Source organism: Alosa alosa, chromosome 11 (assembly GCF_017589495.1).
Source record: "Alosa alosa isolate M-15738 ecotype Scorff River chromosome 11, AALO_Geno_1.1, whole genome shotgun sequence".
NCBI classification, from domain to species: domain Eukaryota; kingdom Metazoa; phylum Chordata; class Actinopteri; order Clupeiformes; family Clupeidae; genus Alosa; species Alosa alosa.
In genome coordinates this window covers 23,018-47,982 of record NC_063199.1, presented here as the reverse complement: position 1 = coordinate 47,982, position 24,965 = coordinate 23,018, and the positions used below count along the sequence as shown (strand labels likewise).

The following is a 24,965-nucleotide window of genomic DNA, read 5'->3' as shown; positions in this document are numbered from 1 at the left end:
ACTAGCATTGATTTTATTTAGATTTTTAAAGAATTAAAATATAAAAAGCGTATTATAAAAATTCTTATATTTTGACATGTATCTGACCACAGCAAGCTCATAGCTCTACATGCATTTCATGTGTGTGTAGGGCAAACTGTCCTGAATCTGGTAATATCATTGCCATGGTGGAGGGATTATCTGGGGCTGAGCAATTTACAGACATTTGTGGTGTGCGCCTTACAGAAATATTTTTATTTTATTTAGTTATTAAAAATGACCTTCCTGCGCTCCATATCTGTGACACGAACTGATCTGACCTGACTTGACCCGAGTGTACGTGTTAGCCTGTCTGTGCCTATGGTGTCTGCACTCATGATTCTCTACAACTTTTTTACTGCATTGGCATGAACAAAGTAAAGGCAAAAAAGGTGTTTCTTTGTTGAACACATTGGGAAGAAATATGAGCATTGAATTGGATGCCATGCAGGAATTTGCTAGGACCTCAAAACCGGATTATGAACACTCTTTTCCATAGATTCCATAAACACACAATAGCGTTGGATTATAAACATGCTTTGCCACAAAAACAGACAAAAACGTGAGGTAAGTCGAGCTATATGAAGTAAGCTATATGTACTTAGTATCAAATTATAGCTCTGTGTCTCCTCTTTCATCTGACGTATCTATCCGATCACAGGTCCGTGAGTAATTCAAACGAGAGTAATGGGTGTGCAGCGTTGGTTTTTGTCAAGTCAATTCAAGTCAAATTTATTTATATAGCACATTTCAAAGCAATAGCATTGCACCAAAGTGCTTTACATAAAATAATAATAAAAAAATAAAATAAAAAAAATATATATATAATAATAATAATAATAATAATAATAATAATACATATACAAACATATATAAAAAAAGGGAGAGGTGAGGGAGTCAGGGAGTGTTAAAAGCTAGGGAGAAGAGGTAGGTCTTTAGGTTGGATTTAAAACTACTAATAGTGGGGCAGGATTTCACAACATCAGGAAGGCTATTCCAAAGCTGGGGAGCATAGACAGAGAAAGCTCTGTCACCTTTGGATTTAAGAGAGGCAGAAGGAACACAAAGAAGACACTGGGAAGATGATCGAAGAGGTCTAGGAGGACAGTAAGGAATTAAAAGATCACATAAATACTGAGGTGCTAAACCATGTAAAGCTTTGAAAACAAACAGAAGAATTTTTAAATTAATTCTTTGTTCCACAGGAAGCCAGTGCAGTTTAGCCAACACAGGTGAAATGTGGTCACGTTTCTTAGATCCAGTCAGTAATCTGGCTGCAGCATTTTGGACCAGCTGGAGTCTGTTTAGAGTAGATTTAGTTACACCTACATACAGTGAGTTGCAATAATCAAGCCTAGAGGAAATAAAGGCATGTATAAGGATTTCTAAATCACTGTAGAAGAGAGAAGACTTGAGCTTTGCTATTGTCCTAAGTTGGTAAAAACTTCCCTTGACAACGCTGTTGACTTGCTTATTAAAAGTCAGAGAAGAGTCTAGGAAAACACCTAGGTTCTTGACCACACTGTGATGGTTAACAGACAGAGGGCCAAGAGACTTGCTTACTTGAATTTGGTGGTCCAAAAATGATTACTTCTGTTTTGCTGTCATTTAGCTGTAAAAAGTTGTTAGCCATCCAATTCTTAATGTCATTAAGACAAAGAAAGGAATTTTCAAGGGCCACCGGTATATAAAATTGGGTATCATCCGCGTAGCAATGGTAACAAATATTGAATTGATTGAAAATGGAGCCCAGGGGAAGCATGTATAAAGAAAATAATAGAGGCCCTAAAATAGAACCCTGGAGGACACCACACTTAATGGAAGCAGATGACGATGAAGCATTGCCTAAATGCACTGAAAAAGATCTATCAGTTGAGTAAGATCTGAACCAATTTAATACAGTGCCTTGCAGACCAACTTCAACATCCAGGCGTTTTAAAAGGATCTTGTGGTCAATGGTGTCAAAAGCAGCACTAAGATCTAACAGGACCAATAGGGCACAAGAGCCAGAGTCAACAGAGAGCAATAGATCATTATGGACCTTAACTAAGGCAGACTCTGTACTATGAAGTGGTCTAAAACCAGATTGAAACTTGTCAAGGATATTAGAGGTGTTTTAATAGGAAGAGACTTGTGACAAAACAACTTTTTCTAAGATCTTAGAGAGAAAGGGCAGTTTAGAAATGAGCCTATAATTTAGGAGAGGTTGCACAATAGCGTGTTTAAAGCCAGAGGGTACTACTCCATTAGCCAGGGAGCTATTAATGTTGCTCAAGATAAAAGGGCAAATAGCCACAAAAGCTTCTTTGAAAAGGTGAGATGGAAGAATATCAGAGTGGCAAGAAGAGGGCTTTATATGAGAGACCACGCCTGACAACTGTGAGGAAGAGACTGGTTGGAATTGTTGAGTACGGCAAACTAGACTGATACAAAGCAGGATCAGAAATTGAGGGTGTGATATGAGACTTTATGTTGTCAATTTTGTCAATAAAGAAATTGAGAAACATCTCACAGGTTTCTGTTGTAGCAGGAAGAGAGGACATTGTAGTAGGAGGATTTATGATAGAATTAATTGTGTTAAACAACACTTTTGGTCTGTGAGCATTTTTGTGAATAAGCTCAGCATAGAAAGCTGCCTTTGCTGTTTTGACAGTGATTTGATAAGCCTTAAGAGAATCTCTAAATATATCATAGGAGTTGTAGTTTATCTTTTTTCCATTTTCGCTCTGCTTTCCTACAAGCCTTTCTGAGCGAACAGGTAGTGGAATTTAGCCAAGGAGTAGTTGAACTATTGGATTTACACCGCTTTTGTTTTAAAGGAGCTACAGAATCAAGAGTGGCAAGGCAAGATGTATTAAAAAAGAGTAAGTAGATCCCTCAGTGTCGGTGCAGGTGGAAAGAGAATCTAAGACAGCAAGTGAAAAGAGAGCATACAAGTATTAGTGAACTGTGAGGCTGTGGTGGAATTAATAGCTCTGACAAGGAGTAGGACAAGGGGGTGGAGGGGGACAAAACGGTGAAGATTCAAATAAAATCATAAAATGGTCAGACACACCAGTATCAACTATTTTAACATTGAAACTGAGAAAACAGAGGACAACACTAGGTCTAGTGTGTGACCCTTCTGATGTGTTGGGGCCATAACTGACTGCACAAGGTTAAAAGAGTCCACAAGGCCTAAAAACTCATTGACCAAAGGTTTAGATGGGCAGCATATGTGGATGTTAAAGTCCCCCAAGATTAATAACTTATCAGCACGAGAGGCCATAAAAGATAGAAGTTCAGCAAATGCTTGAATGAAATTACAATTAATTTTTGGTGGATGGTAGACTAAGGCACAAAGTACAGATGCATTGATCTTAAACAGCTGTAGTTCAAAAGTAGAAAACAGATCAGTTTTAAATGTAGAATTGTACCAACTGTTCTTAAACACAGTAATTAGACCACCACCACGACCAGAGACCTTAGGTGAGTTTAAAAAACTACAGTGAGCAGGGCAAAGGTTACCAAGTGCAATGAAGTCATCACCAGAGAGCCAAGACTCGGTGATAAACAGAAAGTCTAGATGGTGGGACGTAAAACGGTCATTCAGAATAAATGCTTTGTTGGAAACAGAGCAAGCATTTAAGACAGCAAACTTAACCAAAGAAGAGTCCTGTTCATGACATTCTTGGAAGGGGCCGCAGTTAGAGAGATTTACCCGGCAGAGATTAGCCTCTCCACCAGAGCCCGCACAGTTGAAATCAGTGGCAGCAGTGACGGGAGCAGTAGCAACAGTAGTAGCAGCAGCAGTAGCGGTAACAAGCATAGTCCGTATGGTGATGAGGTGTTGATGGAAAACTTTCTTGCGGGGAGCAGAGTTGCCTACAGGAGTGGACCACACAGGAGAGCCACACCGGGACTGCAGAGTCGGGATAGCATCCTCCGTTGCTTGATGATAGATGGTAAAGAAACGCTTCCTCCGAAGGATCCCCGTAGCCTGGCAAAGGTGGAGCACAGCTTCATCGATAGAAGTGCTGGCATTTGAGGAGGCAAGTTGTTGGAGCTTAGCCTGTCTACGTACTTCCGGTCGATTTCTTTTCCCTACAGTACTGCGAAGTCAGAGAGTCTGGTTTCCAGGCTAGTTGGAGCTGCTTGGCGGTCTAGAGAAATCCCATGTAGGCTAGTACAAATGTCCAAGACACAGACACTGTAGGTCTTGGATATGGAGGCGCAGCAGCTAAGGCAACACAGCACAAAGCCTCAATCTCCCTGGAAGGTCTAGTCAACCGACTAACCTAGCAGCTGGTCAACAAACTCAGCGTCAAATCCGCCGACAGGATGGGATGGAGAGGGAGAGAGACACTGTGTAGCCAAAGTCCCAAAAACAGCCTCAAGCTCAAAAGCAGACAGTGGAACACAGCGCAACCAGCGTAACGATTGCCCAGTCAGTCCAGGTCAGGTGTTAGTCCTCCAAAAAACTAAACCCACGATGGGGTAAAATGCAAGAAAATTATAACATTAGATAGCCGAAACGTAGTTTAAGCGTGTGACAAACTTTGTCAGAAAAAATAAATAAAATTAAATTGCGAAAAATTGAAAAACAAAAACAAGCCAGACAGAGCGGCGTCGGTCTCGCCAGCGTCCCCGTAACCTAGCAACCCTTTTGTACATGACGTTATTATTTTGCAGTCACTTCGTCTGTTTTCATAAGCCAGAAGGATCGACATATCAATGGATAGCCCTGTGTCTCCTGTTTCATCTGATATGCTTGCCATATCTATGTGTTCACGGGTTCGCGAGTAATTCAAACGAGAGTAATGGGTGCGCAGGTGAACGCAGAGAAGTATAGACTGTAAATATGATGATGCAATTTGATTTAATTTTATGATTTTCATACTTTAACGTACAGACAAGTGCGTGGTCTCGTTGGAAAGCCCCACTTCCGCTCTGTCACGCAATAGAGGTCAAATCTCGCTGCGATGAGCAGTTGCGGAGCAATGTAACAGATAAGAAAGGGTGTGTTTTTTGACGCACTTTGCGTCAATCGGGTTCTAAAGGTTAAGAAACATAGGAACGCCTTGTTACGCCATCCGCCCGATGTTTGATAACGAATACACTCCAATGTGGACTGGACATCCTACTTAATTTGAATAAGCTTTTGACTAGTGACCATGTGCTTTAGACTGTCATAATAGGGCCCTAGATGTCATTCGAGCATTCTGTTCACGACACATGCTATGCGCGTATGTTTGGAAAAGTAGACCAGTGCTGTCTCCTAAAATTGTTTTACGCATCGCAAACAAAATGCTTAGTTATGTGCCCGGTGTAGCCCCCCTGAAACAGCGTTATTTGGACAGTAGGCTACCTACAAGGTCTGAACTAGATTTTATTAAACAATGGTTCCTTTATATGGATATACATTTTCATAGGGTTGGAGCAGTCTACAGAAGTTTGAATGTGCTCGGGGTTGGTCGTTCTGTTTGCTGACAAAACGTCAAGTTCCAACTGCGCATCATGAGAAAGCCTTACCTACAGAAACCTCCTTCTCCATGGGCTTGTGGAACTGTCAATCCGCAGTCAACAAAACGGACTTCATAGCTGGCTATGCCAACCACCTTTCATTGGAACTCCTTGCTCTCACTGAGACTTGGATCAAACCAGAGAACACTGCCACCCCGGCTGCACTCTCTACTAACCATACACTATCCCACACCCCTCGCCTATCTGGACGAGGAGGCGGGACGGGCCTGCTGATCTCCAACAAATGGAAATTCACCCCGCTACTGCCTTCAAACAAATATGTCTCATTCGAATTCCATGCCATCACAGTGATCGCCCCAGCAAAACTCTACGTGCTGGTCATCTACCGCCCTCCAGGCCAACTAGGTGACTTTATGGGCCGAACTTGACACTCTGCTGTCCTCCATCCCTGAGCATGACTGTCCGCTTCTTGTTCTCGGTGATATGAACATCCACTTAGATGCCTCAGGCTCAGCGGACTTTTTGGCCCTGATCCACTCCTTTGACCTCAAACTGGTTCAAAGCCCACCGACTCACAAAGCTGGCAAAGAGCTTGACTTGATCTTCACTTTCGAACTGCAGCACATACACCCTCATGGTGACGCCTCCATCTTTCTGACCACTTCTTCATCCAGTTCAACGCCAGCCTGACAGAACAGTCTCCGGCTCCTCAGCCGATGGTCACGCCGCCCGCAACATCCGGAACCTGTCTCCAACGCACTTCTCCTCTGTGGTTGCCTCCGGTCTACCTCCACTCAACACCTTCTCCTCTCTGGAGGTTAATGAGGCCACAGACTCGCTCTGCTCCACACTGACCTCGTGTCTAGACGAGCTGTGCCCTCTTACCACAAGGCCAGCTCGATCCAAACACTCTCATCCATGGCTAAATGATACCCTCCGATCAAGAAGCGCACCAAACTCAGAGCCGCGGAGAGGAAATGGCACAAATCCAAACTAACTGATGACCTCAAAAACTACCAGACACTCCTGACCTCCTTCTCAGCCAGCATCACTGCTGCTAAGACGGCTTTCTGCAATGACAAAACAGCGCTACAGACACTCGAAAATTTTCTCAACCTTCAAATCGCTACTCAACCCTCAGCTGCCTCCTCCTCCATCCAGCCTTACTGCAGATACCCTCGCCTCATTTTTTTACAAACAAAGTGGCGGCAATCAGCAGTCAATTCTCTACATGCCCACTCAACGATCTGACTCAGATACCGCACTCCTACAACCTCTAGGGACTGCTGGAACATCTTTTTCAGCATTCACGCCTCTCTCGAGTGAAGTATCTAGACTCCTGTATGCAGCCGTCCTACCACATGCTCGCTGGACCCTATACCTACGAGCCTACTTCAGTCCATCAGCCCAACCATCGCTCCAGCTATCACACATGTGATCAATGCCTCGCTAACCTCCGGCACATTTCCAACAGCTGCTCAAAATGGCCCGGTAACACCGTTATTTAAGAAAGCTTCCCTCAACCCTGCTCAAGTCGAGAACTACCGCCCTGTCTCACTCCTGCCTTTCCTATCCAAAGACATTGAACGAGCAGTCTCCAAACAGGTCTCTGACTTCGTTTCACAGAACAACCTTCTGGATCCAAATCAGTCTGGGTTCAAAAGTGGCCACTCTACCGAAACGGCTCTGCTGTCTGTAACAGAAGCCTTAAAAGAAGCCAGGGCGACCGCTCGGTCATCGGTACTCATTCTGCTTGACTTATCGGCTGCCTTTGACACGGTTAATCACCGCATCCTTCTCTCTATACTCGCTAACATGGGAATCTCCGGTTCTGCTCTCTCCTGGTTTGAATCCTACCTCACAGGACGCTCGTTTAACGCATCATGGCTTGGTCAGCTATCTGCACCTCACCATCTCACCATAGGGGTCCCCCAGGGCTCAGTGCTGGGCCCCCTTCTCTTTGCTATCTACACCACCTCCTTGGGACAGATTATCCGTTCGCATGGCTTCTCATACCACTGCAATGCAGACGACACACAGCTCTATCCGTCCTTTCCACCTGATGACCCCTTGGTTTCAGCACTGATCTCGGATTGCCTCTCAGACATAGCTACATGGATGTAGGCACACCACCTCCAGCTGAACCTCTCAAAGACTGAACTGCTGGTCCTCCCAGCTAAACCTACCATACACCACGACATCAACATCAAATCTGACTCCCTGTCTGTTTCACCTACCAGGACTGCAAGAAATCTAGGAGTTGTTCTCGACAACCAACTAAACTTCTCAGATCATGTTGCCTCAGTCGCCCGGGTCATGCCGTTTAACACTCTACAACATACGGAAAATCAGGACTTACTTGACTCAAGATGCTACCCAACTTCTGGTTCAGGCAATAGTCATCTCAATGACTTCGACTACTGCAATGCCCTCCTGACAGGTCTCCCAGCCTGCGCAGTGAAACCACTTCAGATGATCCAGAACGCAGCGGCGTGCCTGGTCTACAACCAACCCAAAAGGGCACATGTTACCCCGCTGCTCATCCAGCTACACTGGCTACCTATGCTGCCCTACAAAGGCAAAAGACCTTAACTCGCCAGAGTGTGAAACTGAGAAAAATTACTTTAAAGTTTTTTTGTTGTCCAGCCAATTGTATGATGTATTCTGCCTTTGCATTATCTGCAAAACAATAATGGGTCATACAAAGGCAAAATACCTTAACTTCTAATTTACTGACCATTTGGACTTTTATCACTCTATAGAAACATTTATATGATAACAATGATAGCCTTAAGATAACATTTAGTGAGTTTTGGCTAGTAAAGCTTAATATTAGGCCTCCATCAACAGAATATTACAAAATACAAAGTAATGAGAAGGCTACACTGGAACATTTTAAAACTTTATCGTTGTACTTAATTTAAGTAAAATAACACTTTAAGAGCCAGAAAACCAAAAAACAGCCACAACATGATCCAAGCCAATGCCATTGGAAACGTATGCAATTACAGGAATTTTGCTACTCATGGACACATAATAATTTACTGTCTGTGTCGTATGGGGTGGCGGAGGAGTCACACATTGATTGGATTTCTTTCTTGACAAATTAAAGGGACATCGACTTAAGGACATGCTGTGTAGTTTTGTTCGTATGGGAGTCAAATATTTTGCAACCAACACTGTCTAGCTTTAGCTAATAGCTTACTCATAGCGACACTTAAAAATTGAATGACAACATCCTAACAACGTTGCACTTTGATAGATTTTAGGCTAGCTAGCCTGCACATAATTATATTGCTTAATGGGCTTGCTGAAAACTTGTGATGGATTTAAACAATGGATTTGTCTTCTCAGTGGATGTTGTTTTCCATGGATTTTTTTAAAGGTAAGCTGCGATCTAAGTTCTATCTGCTGGGTTAGTTTGTGTGCGACGGGGAGGTGTATCGTGAGGTGTCCCCAACCCACTCGCTTTGTTTTCTGCCAGTGAGTGGACTTGCAGATTGGCAGGCAGCTAGCCACCCTGTATGGCACGAGAAAACGTGTACTAGGCTACTAGTTAATAGTATCCAGGCTTTGAGACATTTATGGTGTCTTACAGTTGCCTGGCACAACATCTATCATGTAGGCTATTTGTGGATCAGGAACAGTTAACTAGCTAACTAGGCTACATCCTAGCTGAATTTCACAAAATCTGAAGTAGTTAATGCTAGATAGTAAAACAACCACTGCAACATTTTCTTTTCACTTTATTGAAGTGTGGCTGAAGTGCTTCAATTAGGCCTACATACAATACATAGGCATAATACACTCTGCCTTTGTTTTACCCACCACCAATGTTAATATGGTTTGCTGCGCTGAAATTACGGTGCACTGTAACTTAATTGCAGCGTTCTATAGAGCCGCGAAACAAAGCTAAAGAACCACAACTGATGTTACAGGCTATGCCTTGGCTTACCCTCTGCTTTTTGAAGTTACGGCAAAAACAGCATCTTATTTTGATAAGAAAACAACAAAATTGACTCAAGATATTTGTCCACATGATAAAATTGATGCCCATTGTTCCAAAAATGACAAAAACTCATTTTTGATAAAATTGAAGTTACGGCCTTTTGCCTTTGCACGGCAGAATGGCGGCCAGCATCAAATTCAAGGCTCTAACGCTTGCCTACAAAGTAGTCTCCGGTTCTGCTCCCACCTACTTGAATGCCCTCATACAGACATACGCTACCTCCAGACCGCTGCGCTCCTCAGATCTAACGATGTCTAGCTCTACCACCGCACGCAGCTCAAGCCAATCCAAACTTTTCTCATCTGTTGTTCCTCGTTGGTGGAACACACTGCCAGTTCCTACAAGGGCAGGGACATCCTTCTCCATTTTCAAAAAAAAGACCCAGCTCTTTAGAGAACATCTCCTCTCATAGCAACACTTACAACAAGTCTTACTGATCCTAGCACTCACCAGCCGTCTTAAACTGACAAGTAACTGTTAAAAACAGCACTCCCTGATGCACTTATTCTTACTGTACTCTAATGTTTTTAAATTGTCCTAAAATTGTTGAGAATTGCTCTAAAACTTAAACTGTTTACCATGTTGTTAGTCGCTTTGGCTAAAAATGCGTCAGCCAAATGTAATGTAATGTCATGTAAAGACACCGGAAATACCCCCATATATGGCCATCAATCCATTTAATGTCACTGTATCAATTTCTGCCTCGTTTTACAAAGTTGGTGGGAATAAAGGTACAAAAGTACAAAAGTACAAAAAAGAACAAAAAAGAAGAACGCGCACATCCAGATTCAAACAGGTGCTGGACCAGAATACTTCAGAAATAAAAAATGACGTTAGTCCGCACACTGAGAACTCCGTTTTAAAAGATTTTAAATCACCACGTGACGTTTCGGGCTGAATACCCTTCTTCAGACATGAAATATATATAATCATAACTAAAACCGCAAGACCCCCCTTTCTCCCAAGCAGATCCAGACAGCTGGGAAGTAGGGAGCAAGAAATTGCTTTCATGGCAAATAATCTTAAAAAAACGCAGTGTATGGAAGCAAAAGCTGATCCAATCAACTGCATCAATCAGTGTTTCCTGACTGAGCTTATCATGTTTATTGTATTGTAATGCCGAGGAGTAGTTAGGAGACGGGGAGGCTGAGGTATCATTCCAAACTCCGGTTATTTATTTTTCAAATGATGTACAGGCTACGGTACGGGTAGCAGGAGGTGTCCACTACAAAGCAACAAACCGATCCTGGCAAATCACGTCTCAATCACTCGTCATTCACTCGCATCGGCCAACAACACAACCCACTCGCACGTAATTCACCTCTACTCTGACTAAACTTACTAAATGTCTTAGAACCCCCTATTCTATTCCCTCCCTTTATCAATCGTTAACCTATCCGAACCCCTAAATATTCCCTCCCGGACTCCTCCCCCCAATCAAAACGCATCAGAACTTATTGACACATTCTATGACACAGAAGGGAGGAGACACAGACACTCTCGCGCGCACACACACACGCGCACACGCCGGGAAAACAGAGACACAGGGGAACACAGGGGGAAGTCCAACATGGGAGTAAATCGCCTCGGCGCTACAGTATAATTCAGTATAAGAATGGCCCTTGTTGCCTTTTGCTTAGTATTTTTTTATTGTTGATTGTGATATTTGTATTTTTTGTTTAGTTTTTATAATTAAGTATCTGGGGTTTTATTATAAGAATAAGAAATACTTAATTCATCCCAAAGAAAATTTGACTGTAGCAACAGCACTGTCCTGTGCATGTAAATAAACACAAACATAAAAGTAAAATAAGTTGAAGAAAAAAATAAAAATACATAAATATAACTGCAAGCGCTGATTGTCTGGGTCCAGCAGGCTTAAGGTCACAGAGGAAATGGGACAAAGTAGAAGTACACCAATTGCTATGTTATATAAATCACAAAATTACATATTGACATGTGATGAAATTATGCCAGGTGTAGGTGTGCCAAGTTTCACCTTCACAAACAGTAAATGACAAATTGACATGTAACGGCTGTAGTGCTCCCTATGGAAGGAATTGCATGAAATTCAGTGTGTCTCAATGTCGTATTGAGTGTATGTTAGTGTTGCACGGTGCACCGATACTACAAAAGTATCGCAATACCCTGAAATTAAAAATGTCACGATGCTTAATTTTATTAGTATCGAAACTTGAGAATGACCGTGTTCTTTTGAAGTAACATGCGTGTGCACAAGGCATGCTTCTAGCGCCTCCTCCCCTAACCTGTGGCTGTGCGTCTTTTCTCCTCACACACACGTAAGCGCAGCTGTCGTGCTTAACAGCAAGACATGGCTGCTAGTTCAAGTGATGCTATGGTAACACATCATAATAGGCTAATATCAAGTTGATTTGCTCACTTGCATCTCACAAGTTTGTGTTGCTAACCTACCTAGGCTGTGGGATTTTGGTCATTTAGGCCTACTCATACAGTCTATGGGTACTATTTGGGTTTAATGTCATTTAGAAATAGGCTAAGCAACCATGGCAAACCTTTACATCTGAAGAGAGATCCTTGCTAACTATCCCGCTAGCTCAGGTCACGTTTGACAATTATTGCTCGCTAAAATCATTAATGAACATTGCAGGACACTTACTGTATCTCTTCTATGATCCCAGAAAGATTTTCTTCGACTTGTACATTTACTTGTACATTTGAACATTTATTTTATCTAATGACATACAAAACATAATTAATTGCATCCACATATTCTTATGCGCTATGTGCAACTTTTATTCACTAGACTAAAACCGTGAGACAAGGTCAATTACTCTCACGTAGGCTATCTCTTAAAGTGACAGGCACTCAATTACACACACACACACACACACACACACACACACACACCACACAATCACCAATGTGCACTCAATTAGACCTACACACCACATTAAAGTTATGCCTAAGTGTAATAGTTTAAAAATAGTTATAGTTTTAGAATAGTTTTCAAATTGCTAAATATATTTACTAGTAATTATGCAGAATATATGAAATATGACAAGCCATCATTTTCCATGTGTGTTTGTGTGGAGAGAGTCAAGCAAAATCTGGGATGGCCACTGGTGTGAATGATCACACTACAGTATATTCAATATTACTGATGATGATGTCAAGGTGGTGGGGCCCCCAAATCAAATACATTTTTTAAAAAGTATCGAAGAAGTATCGAAATCGCAATTCTTGATTTGGTATCGGTATCGAAACATTAATTTTGGTATCGTGACAACACTAGTGTATGTACCAAGTTTGGATAAGATTGTACCTTTACAAGAAAAGATGGTCAATACTGACAACTGAGATTTGATTGGATGTTGATAATAAATATTGAAAAATGTAATAATAATAATAATAATAATAATAATAGGGAAGAATAATCAGAACAAAAAACAATAGGGTTCCCGCAGCTTTGTTGCTTGGACCCCTAATAAAGTCACATCACATTAGTCATCTGCCACATTACATCAGTCATCTGGTATATTACAAAGATGTGAAGAGTTGTAAAGTTTAATTGCCATTGGAAGGAGGAAGGAATGACCTTCTGTGTCTCTTACAGAACATTTGGCGGAGATTAGCCTGCCACTGAAAGTACTCTTCAGCTTAACAAGCATATCATATAGGGGATGAGAGGTGTTGCTCAGGATAATCACGTCATTATTCGGGTTGAAAGCTCCACAACTGCAGGTAGGTGGCTTTAGGTGTAGATCATTCATCCAAACCCATTGGCTACCACTGTTTGTACACCCGTCTTCGGCTTTATTTTAAGGTTCACATATTAGACACTAATACATACCTAATTAATGCCTGTATTAGTGACTTGTAAGGCATGTGTTAGGCAACATTAATCATTTGTTAGCCGTGTATTCACAAATGTCTTGTTCATGACGAATTTGGCCTTTATTCTTGATATAATCTTAATAATGACCTAGTAAGCCTTGACCTCTACTTACTAATTAGTAGTAAGTACCAAAAGAGAATATATATATAACCCACTAGTATACTGTTTGAATAAATTCCATAGATGGATAGATAGATACTTTATTGATCCCCAAGGGGAGATTCAAGAAAATAGTGGGAGAACAATGGTAGAATAAGCAAGTATATGGATCAACCTCGCTGCACTTCACTGCCCAGGTTGCTGTGTCAAACAGCACTTAACAACTGGGAGATTGGTTCCCATTCTAAAGTGGAAACTGGTTCCTTAGCAGCAAGCACATTATCATCAGTAATACCTATGCAGTATGTACTTACTAGTCATGAATAGAGTACCGAAGCCATGATGTAGCGTTGCCAAGGCAGCAATTTCACTGGATCTAAACAAATCAATCTAACCATTGAAATAGCGGTGGCTTTCTTAATCTATTTCAATAATTTTACAATGTTTCTAAGATGTTAGTATATTTTATACACTATAGGAATCACATACTACAACATATATTCATTAGCCTGACGAGCCAGACCCAAATTAAAATGTAGGGTCTGGGCACTCACCGTTCGCAGTGCTCAGTCTGAGGGGCGGGATAATCGGTTGTCTTTCAAATTCCCTCTGCACGCAATAGGATAGCGCTAGGAGTCCCATGCATTTCCCACCAGCGGAGCTAGTTGGCTAGTTCAAACTTTTGCCAACTTAATAAAAGCTTAACTCGTGTCACACTGTTCGCCAAAAGCAACATTATCTTATTTGTTTTCAAGTAGCAAGTAATTCAAGCCAAACCGTTGCAACTCTGCCATCAATCATTATGTTAAGCCCGCCTAACGACTCTATACACGATTTGATTGGCCTGATAGAAGTTTAATTTTTCGAGCTCACAAGCCAACGGAGAGTAGTCTCTAGTATGCCTTACTGAATGTATAGCACTATTGAATGCATTATTGAATATTGAATATAGTTTTACATGCATATTTGTTGGACAAATTGGTCCTACTTGTTACAGGCTTGACACGTTACCCCAAAAAGCTCTCTTACCCTCACACTCACACAAACAGTTTTCTCTCTCTCTCTCTCTCTCTCTCTCTCTCTCTCTCTCTCTCTCTCTCTCTCTCTCTCTCTCTCTCTCTCTCTCTCTCTCTCTCTCTCTCTCTCTCTCTCTCTCTCTCTCTCCTATTTATTTTATTTGACTTTTGTCTATTTCATGCATTTGCACTTATTTCATTTATATTCATTTATAGTACGAGTCCCTGATTGTATTTTGTATGTTCTGTTTTTTTAAAGACAAACCATCAACTTTTGGAAAAAATGGATGGATTTATAGCATTTTGAAAAAAATGGATGGATTTATAGCGTTTTGGGAAAAAAAAAAATCAACAAAATTGTTGTTTGATGTAACAATCATTGTTCAACATGTTCAAACTGAGCCAAAAAAAAATGAACAGGATAAATGTAATATTCACAAAATGTGTGGGTCTAGGTAAAAAAAAAAAAAATCCTGAAAACTATTAAAATGGATTTATAGCGTTTTGAAAAACAGCTCCTCAAATGCTTTTAAACTCTGGATTAGGCTTGGATTAGGGTGGGAATTATGTACCGACCCAAATAAAGTTTTACCCATTATCACTGAACATTGCTAGGCCATGTTACATCATACAAGCTGGTGTCTGAATTGATTCTGCTATGGTTATTGTATTAAGCAGACGTTTCGGCAAAACTCCGTTTAACTCCCATTTTTTTATTATTCCTGCATATCAATTGCATTTTATCACTGGCAGTCGGATGTTCTCTGGTGGACCGACCGACCGACCAATATTCCTTGGCTTTCAACCATGCTGACACTGTCCGTTGACGTAAACATGGAATCAGTTCCGGAGTGGGGCCTGGCCAACAACAGCTCATTTGCATTTAAGGCAACAGGCCCCAGAAACAGCCTATTCTGAAAGGGACTGAAACTGGCAAGAATGGAGCTGCTGATAATGTGTAATCTGAGAGGAATTTTGCACAAACAGCTTCAGGGACATGTTTTGTGCAACCCATAGGTCTATTTTGACTTGTTGAAAAATAAGTAAAATATGGGACCTAATATTTGTTTTTGAAAATGCATATAAAATCAGACTACTAAACCATTTCAACAATCGTTCTCAGAAATGCTGACCCATTACAATTATTAACTTTAAATAATCAAAATCAAGCATTGTAATTTATCAGTTACAACAGTCTTTCAGTGTGGATTATTATTTTGAAAAGACTATAAAAGTAATATCTTGTATATGTGTAAAGTGGATCTGACCTCATCACAGCCTCCACACCGGGGTTTTTCACTTTCTCCATAGTGCCGACCACAGTACAGCTTGCCCTTCTTCCAGAAGTAAATCATGTCCACCAATAGCTCAGTGCAGATGCAGCATACAAAGCATGATGGATGCCAGAGCTTATCATAACCTGCACGGTCTGCATATACTGCTGGCTCACCTTCTTTCATTTGCTGGTGGCACTGGTTGCAACACTGTAGGATGGATAACCAAAGATATGAATATCAAAAATATCTAAATATTTACACCAACTGAGTTTGCAGCTCATTCATTTTATTTACATTTTTACATGTTTATACAGCATACAGTAATTAACAACTGACATTGTCTCAAGGTGCTTCAACCCCTAAACACCAATTAGTTAACAGTAGCAGTGACAGTCCCCTTTAACAGAAGGAAACCTTGGGCAAAAAAACCCTGCAAAAGTCTATACAATTACATTCACAGTTAAGTCGACCTACAGTTATAGCTCGACTAGGTCATTTAACTGGACTACTGTCCTTGTCTGAGTATACACGTAAATCAGGTTTATAGGCCAAGTATATTTGCGTATACAAGGAATTTGGTCTCTGCATTTATCCCATCCGTGAATTAGTGAACACACAGAGCACACAGTGAGGTGAAGCACACACTAACCCAGAGCAGTGAGCTGCCTTTCTACACTCGGGGAGCAGTGAGGAGTCAGGTGCCTTGCTCAAGGGCAATTCAACCGTGGATGTGGGCATGAGAGAGTAGTGCTCAACCACTTCCCCCGCCCACATTTTTCCTACTGGTCTGGGATCGAACCGGCAACCCTTCAGTTCCAAGCCCGAAGCCCTAACCAGTAGGCCACGGCATTCATACGCTGGAAGGGAATCGGTTTATTGACTGAAGTACACGTCTTCCTCCACTACGCTAAGTGGCAACTTGTCCTCTTTCCTATTTAGGGAACTTTGCATCATCAGTGTGGTTAAATACTTTAAATAGTTAAACAGTTGACATTACTTGTTGAAAATAAGGACATTCTGGGGGATGTAATGGAGTATGCAGCATTGTGGCATAAGGCTTAGGTAGTTAGCTTGCTGCTAACCAAACTAGAAAAGCTGAAGACACAGTGCTGACTGTAGTGTTGTCCAGAGGCACACATGCACAGAGTACATAGGCCAATTTGAGTCCGATTGAGTGTATACATGCAGGAGTTTCAATCCCATTATCTGGGTTTGTTAGTCTGAGTAGAAGAACTTCAATTTTCTCCAATTTCAGTCAGAGCAGGGCTCTACACTAACATTTTTTTCCAGGAGCACTTGTGCGCCCAAGTTAAAAAATTTAGGAGCACAGACAAAAATGTGGGAGCACAGTCAGTTCTGTACTTAACTTACACATAATCTAACATTACACTGCAGCTAACAGTTAAACATGCCAGTGCACCAATTGCGAATATTAAGAATGACTGACAACATTTAGGCTACAGGAAACAGGATTTTAAAGATCAGTGCCTACTTTATTTTCAGTCTGTTCTATTTTCCTACATTTTGTTAATGTAAAATAATATAATACATTGCCATATTTGCATTTAGCCTGTATATCAAGTATCCTGCCAAATATAGGCTAATTTATTTATTTGTGAATCCACCTGTAGCTAATCCAAATATGCCTATGGTGACCTATATGACTGCATACTGCCTAATACTACTACTAAAACAGTCCATTTTCTCTTCCACAAAACCCAACATAGTCTAATCAAGTATATATATATATATATATATATATATATATTTTTATACTTTTATTTTTATTTGAAATATCTGCATTGATGGGGCAGTAGCCAAACGTTAGGCCTACTTTCGTTTTGCACTTAAGCTTGTATTCGTGTAAACAAACAAGCATCGTGGAAGCCTGGAGTTGTCAGTAGCGTTCTACCTTTGAATAAAATGGGAGTATTACGGGAAGCTACTTTTGTGCCTGTTAAGCTACAGCTATATTTTGCATATTGCAGCCAATACGTCAACTGGGCTAAAAGGCATGTTAGGTTACCTTTCCTTCTCTCACTGCATTCTCAGAATCTCATCCTGTTCCTCCTATATCCGATGAATTGATTGGATAGAAGAATTTCTTCAATCTTTTCATCTTGGCTGGCTAGTCTTTCCGCTTTTTTCTTGGCTCATGGATTTCATAGAAGCGACTACTACTATCGAGTCCCAACGCGAAACTGCTAACGTTGATGGGAGGTGTAGTTTTATGCTGCTTTCGCGACGTGATTCTATGGTTTGCACCAGTACTGTTTCTCGGATGTTGCGGTGTATTTTGTAGACAAACATTGACATGGTTAGAAGTCATTAGCACCAGTGCGCTAAATATTTTTGCACTTTCGCCGCGGCATCATTTTTACTTTCGCGTATGTCGCGAAAGTGAAATGGGCGCACTGTAGAGCCCTGCAGAGTAACATGTATTACTAGTCTGGTTTTAATTGAACTAACACAATAATCCGTTTTTTTGAGTGTCATGTAAACAAGTGTGACCCTTCCTCCTAGGACCATGTGTATGCATATGTACATTGCAAAACCTCTAAAAATGTGGTCATACATAACTCAGTAGCTCTTGCTGCTTGTTGGTCAGAGATGACCTATGAACGTTTTTATTGCTAACTTAATAACATCTTCTGGGAAAGATGCCTAAAACTATACGGTAGGAAATTGTAAAATATCCTACACCCAACAAATCTCTGTGATCAAAAACGGAGACGAAGGCATTGCTTTGATGTCCTATATTAATCAAACTTCATATGAAATACGCTTGCATTCAGCGTCATAATACATTTATTAGGTCTATTCAACATTTTTGTATTCTCACTACATAGATCAGGGCTCCAGAGTGCGACCAATTTGGTCGCATATGCGACCTAATTTTTTAAAAGTGCGACTAAAAAAAAAAAAAAATCGGAGGTCGCACCGGTGCGACCAGCTATTCGAGAGAGGAAAAGGAAAAAGTGTCCGCATTGAAACTCTACCTTTGGTCCAATATCCAATAATTTTTGGCCAATATCGTGGTTTAAACAAATCACAGATAGTGAAGGGCGGGACCTCCCCTCTGATTGGCCGTGGCCCAGTGCCTGTGTGTAAATTTGAAAATGCGTGTGCTGCAGAGAGAGAGAGAGAGAGAGAGAGAGAGAGAGAGAGAGAGAGAGAGAGAGAGAGAGAGAGAGAGAGAGAGAGAGAGAGAGAGAGAGAGAGAGAGAGAGAGAGAGAGAGAGAGATCAGAGACCCGTCAGATAAACAGAGTGGATGTAGTTGCATTACAGTGTGGTCACATAGGCCGAGATAAATGTCCCCTCTCCCCACTGCCTTTCAGCGGCTGGCAGCAGCAAACCAATCAGACGAGCAAACCGATCGATCTCGTCCGAAAGTGGAAGAAATTTTAGCTTCGGACTAGGCCTACTGTCATTCTCATTGCGACTCCCCACACTGCCTCTACGTTTCCCCTAACTGTCCTATGACCACTTCCGACCTCGTCTAACATACTCAGTGGCATTAGACAAAGGCTCCACCACGTTACTGTCGCCGCGATTGCGGAGAGGCACACGTTCAGAAGACAGAAGCTAGCTATGGACATTAGCTACCTCCAGCCTCGTTCGCCACACCACTAACACCCTGCTAACTTCCCGATGAACACTCCGAACCCGTGAAACATTATTCCCACCAGTGACATTGGGCAAACGAATCAACGTTTGTGCTTGGTATAAGCTAAACTATGGGAACTCTCACTTTGTCCAGCTGCATCATTGCAAGGCAGAGACGCATCTGAAGCCTCACTAAACGAATCACCGTCATTTTCTGAAGGCAGATATTCCCCTTCAGAATCAGGGTCCGCGAATAGAAGACCCAACACTTCATTTCAGATAAACTTTTTGATGCCATTAGGCGATAATCTAATGCAAATACTGCGACGTTGACAATATCGGCTCTGACAAAGTGGCTCACACGCACACTAGCTCCGGTATTTCACGCACTGATTCAATGCGCTGTAGCTAGAAAGTTTTGTTTAAAGCATGCCGTTTTTTCAACTCGGGGATGACGTATGACATGTCTGCCATCTAGTGGAGTGGAGGTCGAACAAAATATGACACCCTATTTGACTAAATCGGCCGTTTTATTCAGTAACGCATCTTGTCGAGTAAACTCGACCGTGGCGCCTAGAGGGTTAACCTAGCCTGGCGGGCCATCCTATATCATTGAAATGTAAAGTCTGGAATCGAACCATTCACCTCGCTTAATCCAAGGGGCGGGCAGAGAATTGTCTTTCAAACTGCCTAGGCATGCAATAGGCCAGCGCTACGACCATATCCGTATCCGGTCGGCAAAACGGCAAATACATCCTTCTTCGAAAGGAATGACTTAAGTGCATTGTGTTGCTCAACTTTCAAAGAAAAGCACAAGTCCAACTCCTCCAAAGTTGACGCCGGCCTTGATTCAAACAACCGCTCTTAGTTAAGCCATAGCCACCATCCTTGTTGTTCACCGTCGCAGGACAGTCGTTATCCTGTTAAGCCCGCCTTAAGACTCTCTAACACAATAGAGCGCTGTGATTGGATAACATCCACAATGTTAGCCAATAGAAATTCCTATGGCGAGCTGGTTTAGCCAAGGCCTAAAGATCATGAAGGATAGTATGTAAAACATTGAGCCATGAGATGTGCAGTTTGAAGCCCTTAAAATACATGCACTGTTAATTTACTCACTGCTATTTTTATTTAATACATCTTGAGTAGAGATGCACCGATTGCAATTTTCTGGGCCGATACCGATTTCCGATTTTTCATAGAGTTTGACCTGCCGATACCGATTTTATCCGATTCCGATTTCATTTCTTCTAACCATTTTACAGCACACACACAAATAGTTATTTTCTATCTTTTCTTTGATAGTTAATATAGACATGTAATCAACTTATCAATAATGAAATGGCTGTTAAAAAAAATGGAACTGGTGAGCAGACAGATTCTTCTTCAAGTCTAACTTTAGTTGCAGTATCAAATTATGGATTAAGTTAAGTTATGGAACATCCATTTTATTCTTCTCACATCCAATATCCTACTAAAGATATAAGAAAAATTGTCATGATACATTTGAACATGCTACCATGTAACATATTTTCATATGCATTGATGAATTTATGGGAGGGCGAGGGAAAAGTGGTTGTAGCCTAGGCTACCACCAAGCACAGGGGAGGAGAAGTGCTAATAGCGATTAGGTGCTCCACCATATATGAAAACAGTGCACGTCTGCTTTGCGGTGAAAAAATTAAATCCAAATTCCGGTTAAATGCATCAATTAGGCTATAGGCCTAGAAACTTTCAGAGACGGCTGATTCAGTATTCAGAGCATCAGTTTTCTTCATTGTAGGCTACTATGTCAAAAGCAACTTTAACGTTTGTTTGCCTTTCTAATAGGCTATCATTTGTTCACTTTCACGACATCCACTTCTCAATCTACTAGGGTATTTTAAGGCATAGCCCTAGTCTAAGTGCAGTAAATAGTTCCGAGTATTTTTTTTTTTAAGTGAAGTAGAACTACTAGGGCTACTGTATGTTGCTGCTTGTTGACATCTTATTATGTAGCCTATGATCGCTAAACTTTGATTATTTTTAATGTCGCAATCGGTTATCTCCGTTCAGCAGCGCTTGTGGTTCAGCTGTGGGCACGCAATTAGCGGCAGTGACGGGCGGTGATGAGCGATGTTTACGTAGCCTAATGAAGTGACAGCTTAGTAAATTCCACGCAGTAGGCCAATGGCAAAGCACAGCGTTTACTGCATAGAAAAACTCAGTAGCCTATTAGCGCTTTCTTTGTAGCCCTACATCCAGCCCTGAGTGTTGGCCTGGTTGCTAGAATTTGCTACAATCTATCAGTGCATCTCTAATCTTGAGATGTTAAGTTTAAATTTCAGCTCAGTGAAGCACTTAAAGCACCAACACTTCATTAAGTTACTTTTCTTGTAGAATTGTAAATCATAAGTCATAGGACAACCTATATAGGACAGTAATTAAGGGAAAAAAGTGAACCTGCTGCGGTTTTAAATGCGATGTGGTTGAAAATTTGGGTGCACCTAACTTTCGTGCTGGTGCACCTAAGAAAAAAAGTTAGGCGCACCAGTGCAAAAAGTTAGTCTGGAGCCCCGTAGATATTCTTGGTAAATCCTTAATATGCAACTAGTTGGTCTTGATCTAAGGTTATTGATATATAACTTTATAGTAGTGCTGTCAGTTAAACGCATCATTAACAGCGTTAACGTAAACCTATTTATTTTTTTTTTTAATCGCGAGATTAATGTTCTTTTTGGTGTAACACACTTTGTAGTTTTTTCACATGCTTTTGCAACAATTACTAACGTTAGAACAACTACAACACCACACCGGATCTAGCTAGACCGGAAACTAAACAATACACACTGACGAATGGAATGGAACGTTGTATTCATGGCTCCAACAATCTGGGTATTACCAATCTGGGTAATCCGTTTTTTTGACACATCCGGGCATTTTTAGGTGAAACTACCCGGAAATATTTGAATGGGGGTCTATGAGAATTTCAGTGCATTACATTTTTGAACCTTACCCAAGTGTTATATATAGCTATTTATACCGATCTAATGCTATGGCCAGCCAGCAGACGAGTTATACAAACTCTCCTCCAAGTCCTGACCGGTGTCGCTATTTTATAGCGCATTTAACATGCAGAGTGCAACCACGATAGTGTAGCATTTAATATGAGAACGGCTTTGTTTATCATTACCATGGTAACTACAATAGCACTAGTGCTAGGTGTTGCAGGCTAATTCGGAGCTGAACTATGACATGTAATCACAGCTCCTAGTTTGCAAAGTTTCATTCATTCCTTCATTATTAGATTAGACATATTTAACATCGGACATCAACTGACTTTAGCTAGCATGACTGACTGACTTTAGCTAACAAAGTGTTTGCCGCAGACGTAAACAAATTTAGACGTCGGGTCCCACAGCCTCCCATCGGGATTCTCTCTCCTGATCGCCTGGAGCCACAAACCCCTTCTTTTCCCTTCCCTTTCTTTTTGTGGCAACATACTAAGACGCAAATCCTGAAGAATATATTGTGTTGCCTCAGGTCTGCTGCACAACTTTTAAAATTTGATTTGAAATAATCAAATAGACCTACGTCTTAAAGTTCAGTTAATAAAGTAACTTGCTTTGCTTTCATTTGAATCCCAATCAAGATACACAATAATTGCTTTATTGTTAATATGGACTCCTGGAAAGTTCAGAAATGCAAAATAATAGAATTTTAATCATATGATAAAATATGTGATTAATCGTGATTAACTATAGGAATTCTGCGATTAATCGTGATTAAAAAATTTAATCGTTTGACAGCACTACTTTATAGCCTTCTAATACATTGTCTTAATATGTTACTATTATGACAGTGTGTAGATGTACAGCCTGCATATAAAAATTGCACTTACATAAATTGATTCCATGGATTCTTTGCCTGAACTTCCTTGGGCACCGGCTGATCCAGTTGTAGAGATGGTCCCTTTATAAGCCTGTTCTGACCCAGACTCAGGTCTGGTTGCATCTTTCAAATCAGTTTCAGTTTTGACTCCTGGGCTATGTGCCACCCCCCCAACCAAATCCTCCGGCAGTTTGAGGTCTCCTACACCAAGAGCCTCATCCTTGCACTTCCGCACATATTGTTGCATGAGCTTAACCTCTCCTGGTGTGAGTTCGTGGCAGCGTGAGGGATCCTGATCATGCTCAGGAAGCTGTTTGGCCATCTGCCGCTTGCGATACTCAGCACCTTGAGTACCAGCAACTGGCCGCTTCTCAGGCGGTAACAGCTCCATGTATCTTGCTACCTGTAATGATGGAAAATGATTATTGGTTGATTAAACTGTACATTTGACAACAAGGTATTAGACAAAAAGATAAATGGAAGCAATGTTTCAGGTTAATTTTATGTTTCTGATTGCCCGGCAAACAAGTGGATGATTTCATAAATGGTTATAATTAGAAATACAGTCTCACAAATCATGTCCACAATATCAAATATACAATATAAGTAGGGGAGGGAGTCACACATTACTGCTATACGTGTTCACTAGCTACGCTACATAGATAAACACAAAGTACATTAAATAAAAAAATGAGTTTGAATGTTTCCCCGCTAGCATAGCGGCAACAATGTGGGCAGTGGTGGTTAAGGATGTAGTCGTCATTCATCATCCAGAAGAATGCAGAATATGTTCCCTATTCTAAAGTTGGGTCTGAAATCGATTTTTGTATTTGTGCTAACTTGGCTGTCTGCTTCTTGTGTGCGCTGTAATACATTCAAAAAGTGTGAATAGGAGGCAACTTTAGTTTAGGGAACACATGGGGGTTAATAAGTGCCAAATTAATTGTGAATTAATCTTTGATAAGTATTATTCGGGGTGAATAACTGTTCTTGTGTTACTACCACTTTACAAGCCCCATGCTGAGCCATGCATATTTAGGTAATAATTAATATGCAACAACTTACTTAATAATTATGAATAAGGGGTAATTAGGAGCTTACATAGGGGAAATTCTTAAGGGTCTAGTAAGGGTAGAATAAGGTCTTGCAGAATAAGGTATTAATTAGTGACTTATAATGACTAACAAATGGCTAGTATGCTACTAATATACATGTTAGTAAGCAGCTAATTAATAGTGAATATGCGTGTCTTAATATAAAGTGTTACCAGATGGTCTTGTCTATTGTGCACTTTTAAGCATGGTTCCTTAGTCCTTAGTGACCTTACCTTACCTTAGTCCTCCCTTTTTGAAGGCTGCATCCTTTTGGCCATTCATTTGGCTATGTTGTAATTATATGCATTTTTGTGTACATAGAAAACTATTTAAATCAGGGAGGGGACACAAATCTTACCAAGTGTTGATTTGCAACTGGTGGTGCCCACTCAAAGGTGACCATTTTCCCAATATCTTTGACTTGTCCTGCAACTGGAAGGGTGACCATATTGCCTTTATAAGCAGGAAAACCATCAGTCTTCAGTTTGGCTATGAGGCCAGTATACTTGGTGTCCTCAAACAGCTTGCCCACTTTCTTGCTTTCAGCTGTATTCATCTGCACATCATGGTCTTCAAGGCTGCATTTACAATTGCGACATATTTTCCTACAAAAAAATTGAGTGGTTATGGCTGA

At 41.0% G+C, this 24,965-nt stretch overlaps 1 protein-coding gene across 3 annotated transcripts in view; it reads right to left on the bottom strand.

Moving 5' to 3' along the window:
- The window catches only part of tes (testis derived transcript (3 LIM domains)), a 56,758-nt gene that overhangs the window by 14,329 nt on the left and 17,464 nt on the right, over positions 1-24,965 (bottom strand). For all 3 annotated transcript variants that reach the window (XM_048257372.1, XM_048257370.1, XM_048257373.1), the window contains exons 3-5: positions 24,690-24,936; positions 23,248-23,640; positions 15,751-15,966 (exon numbers count right to left, since the gene is read on the bottom strand). In XM_048257372.1, coding sequence (XP_048113329.1) covers positions 15,751-15,966; positions 23,248-23,640; positions 24,690-24,936 — 856 coding nt within the window. The remainder of the gene's footprint in view (positions 1-15,750; positions 15,967-23,247; positions 23,641-24,689; positions 24,937-24,965) is intronic.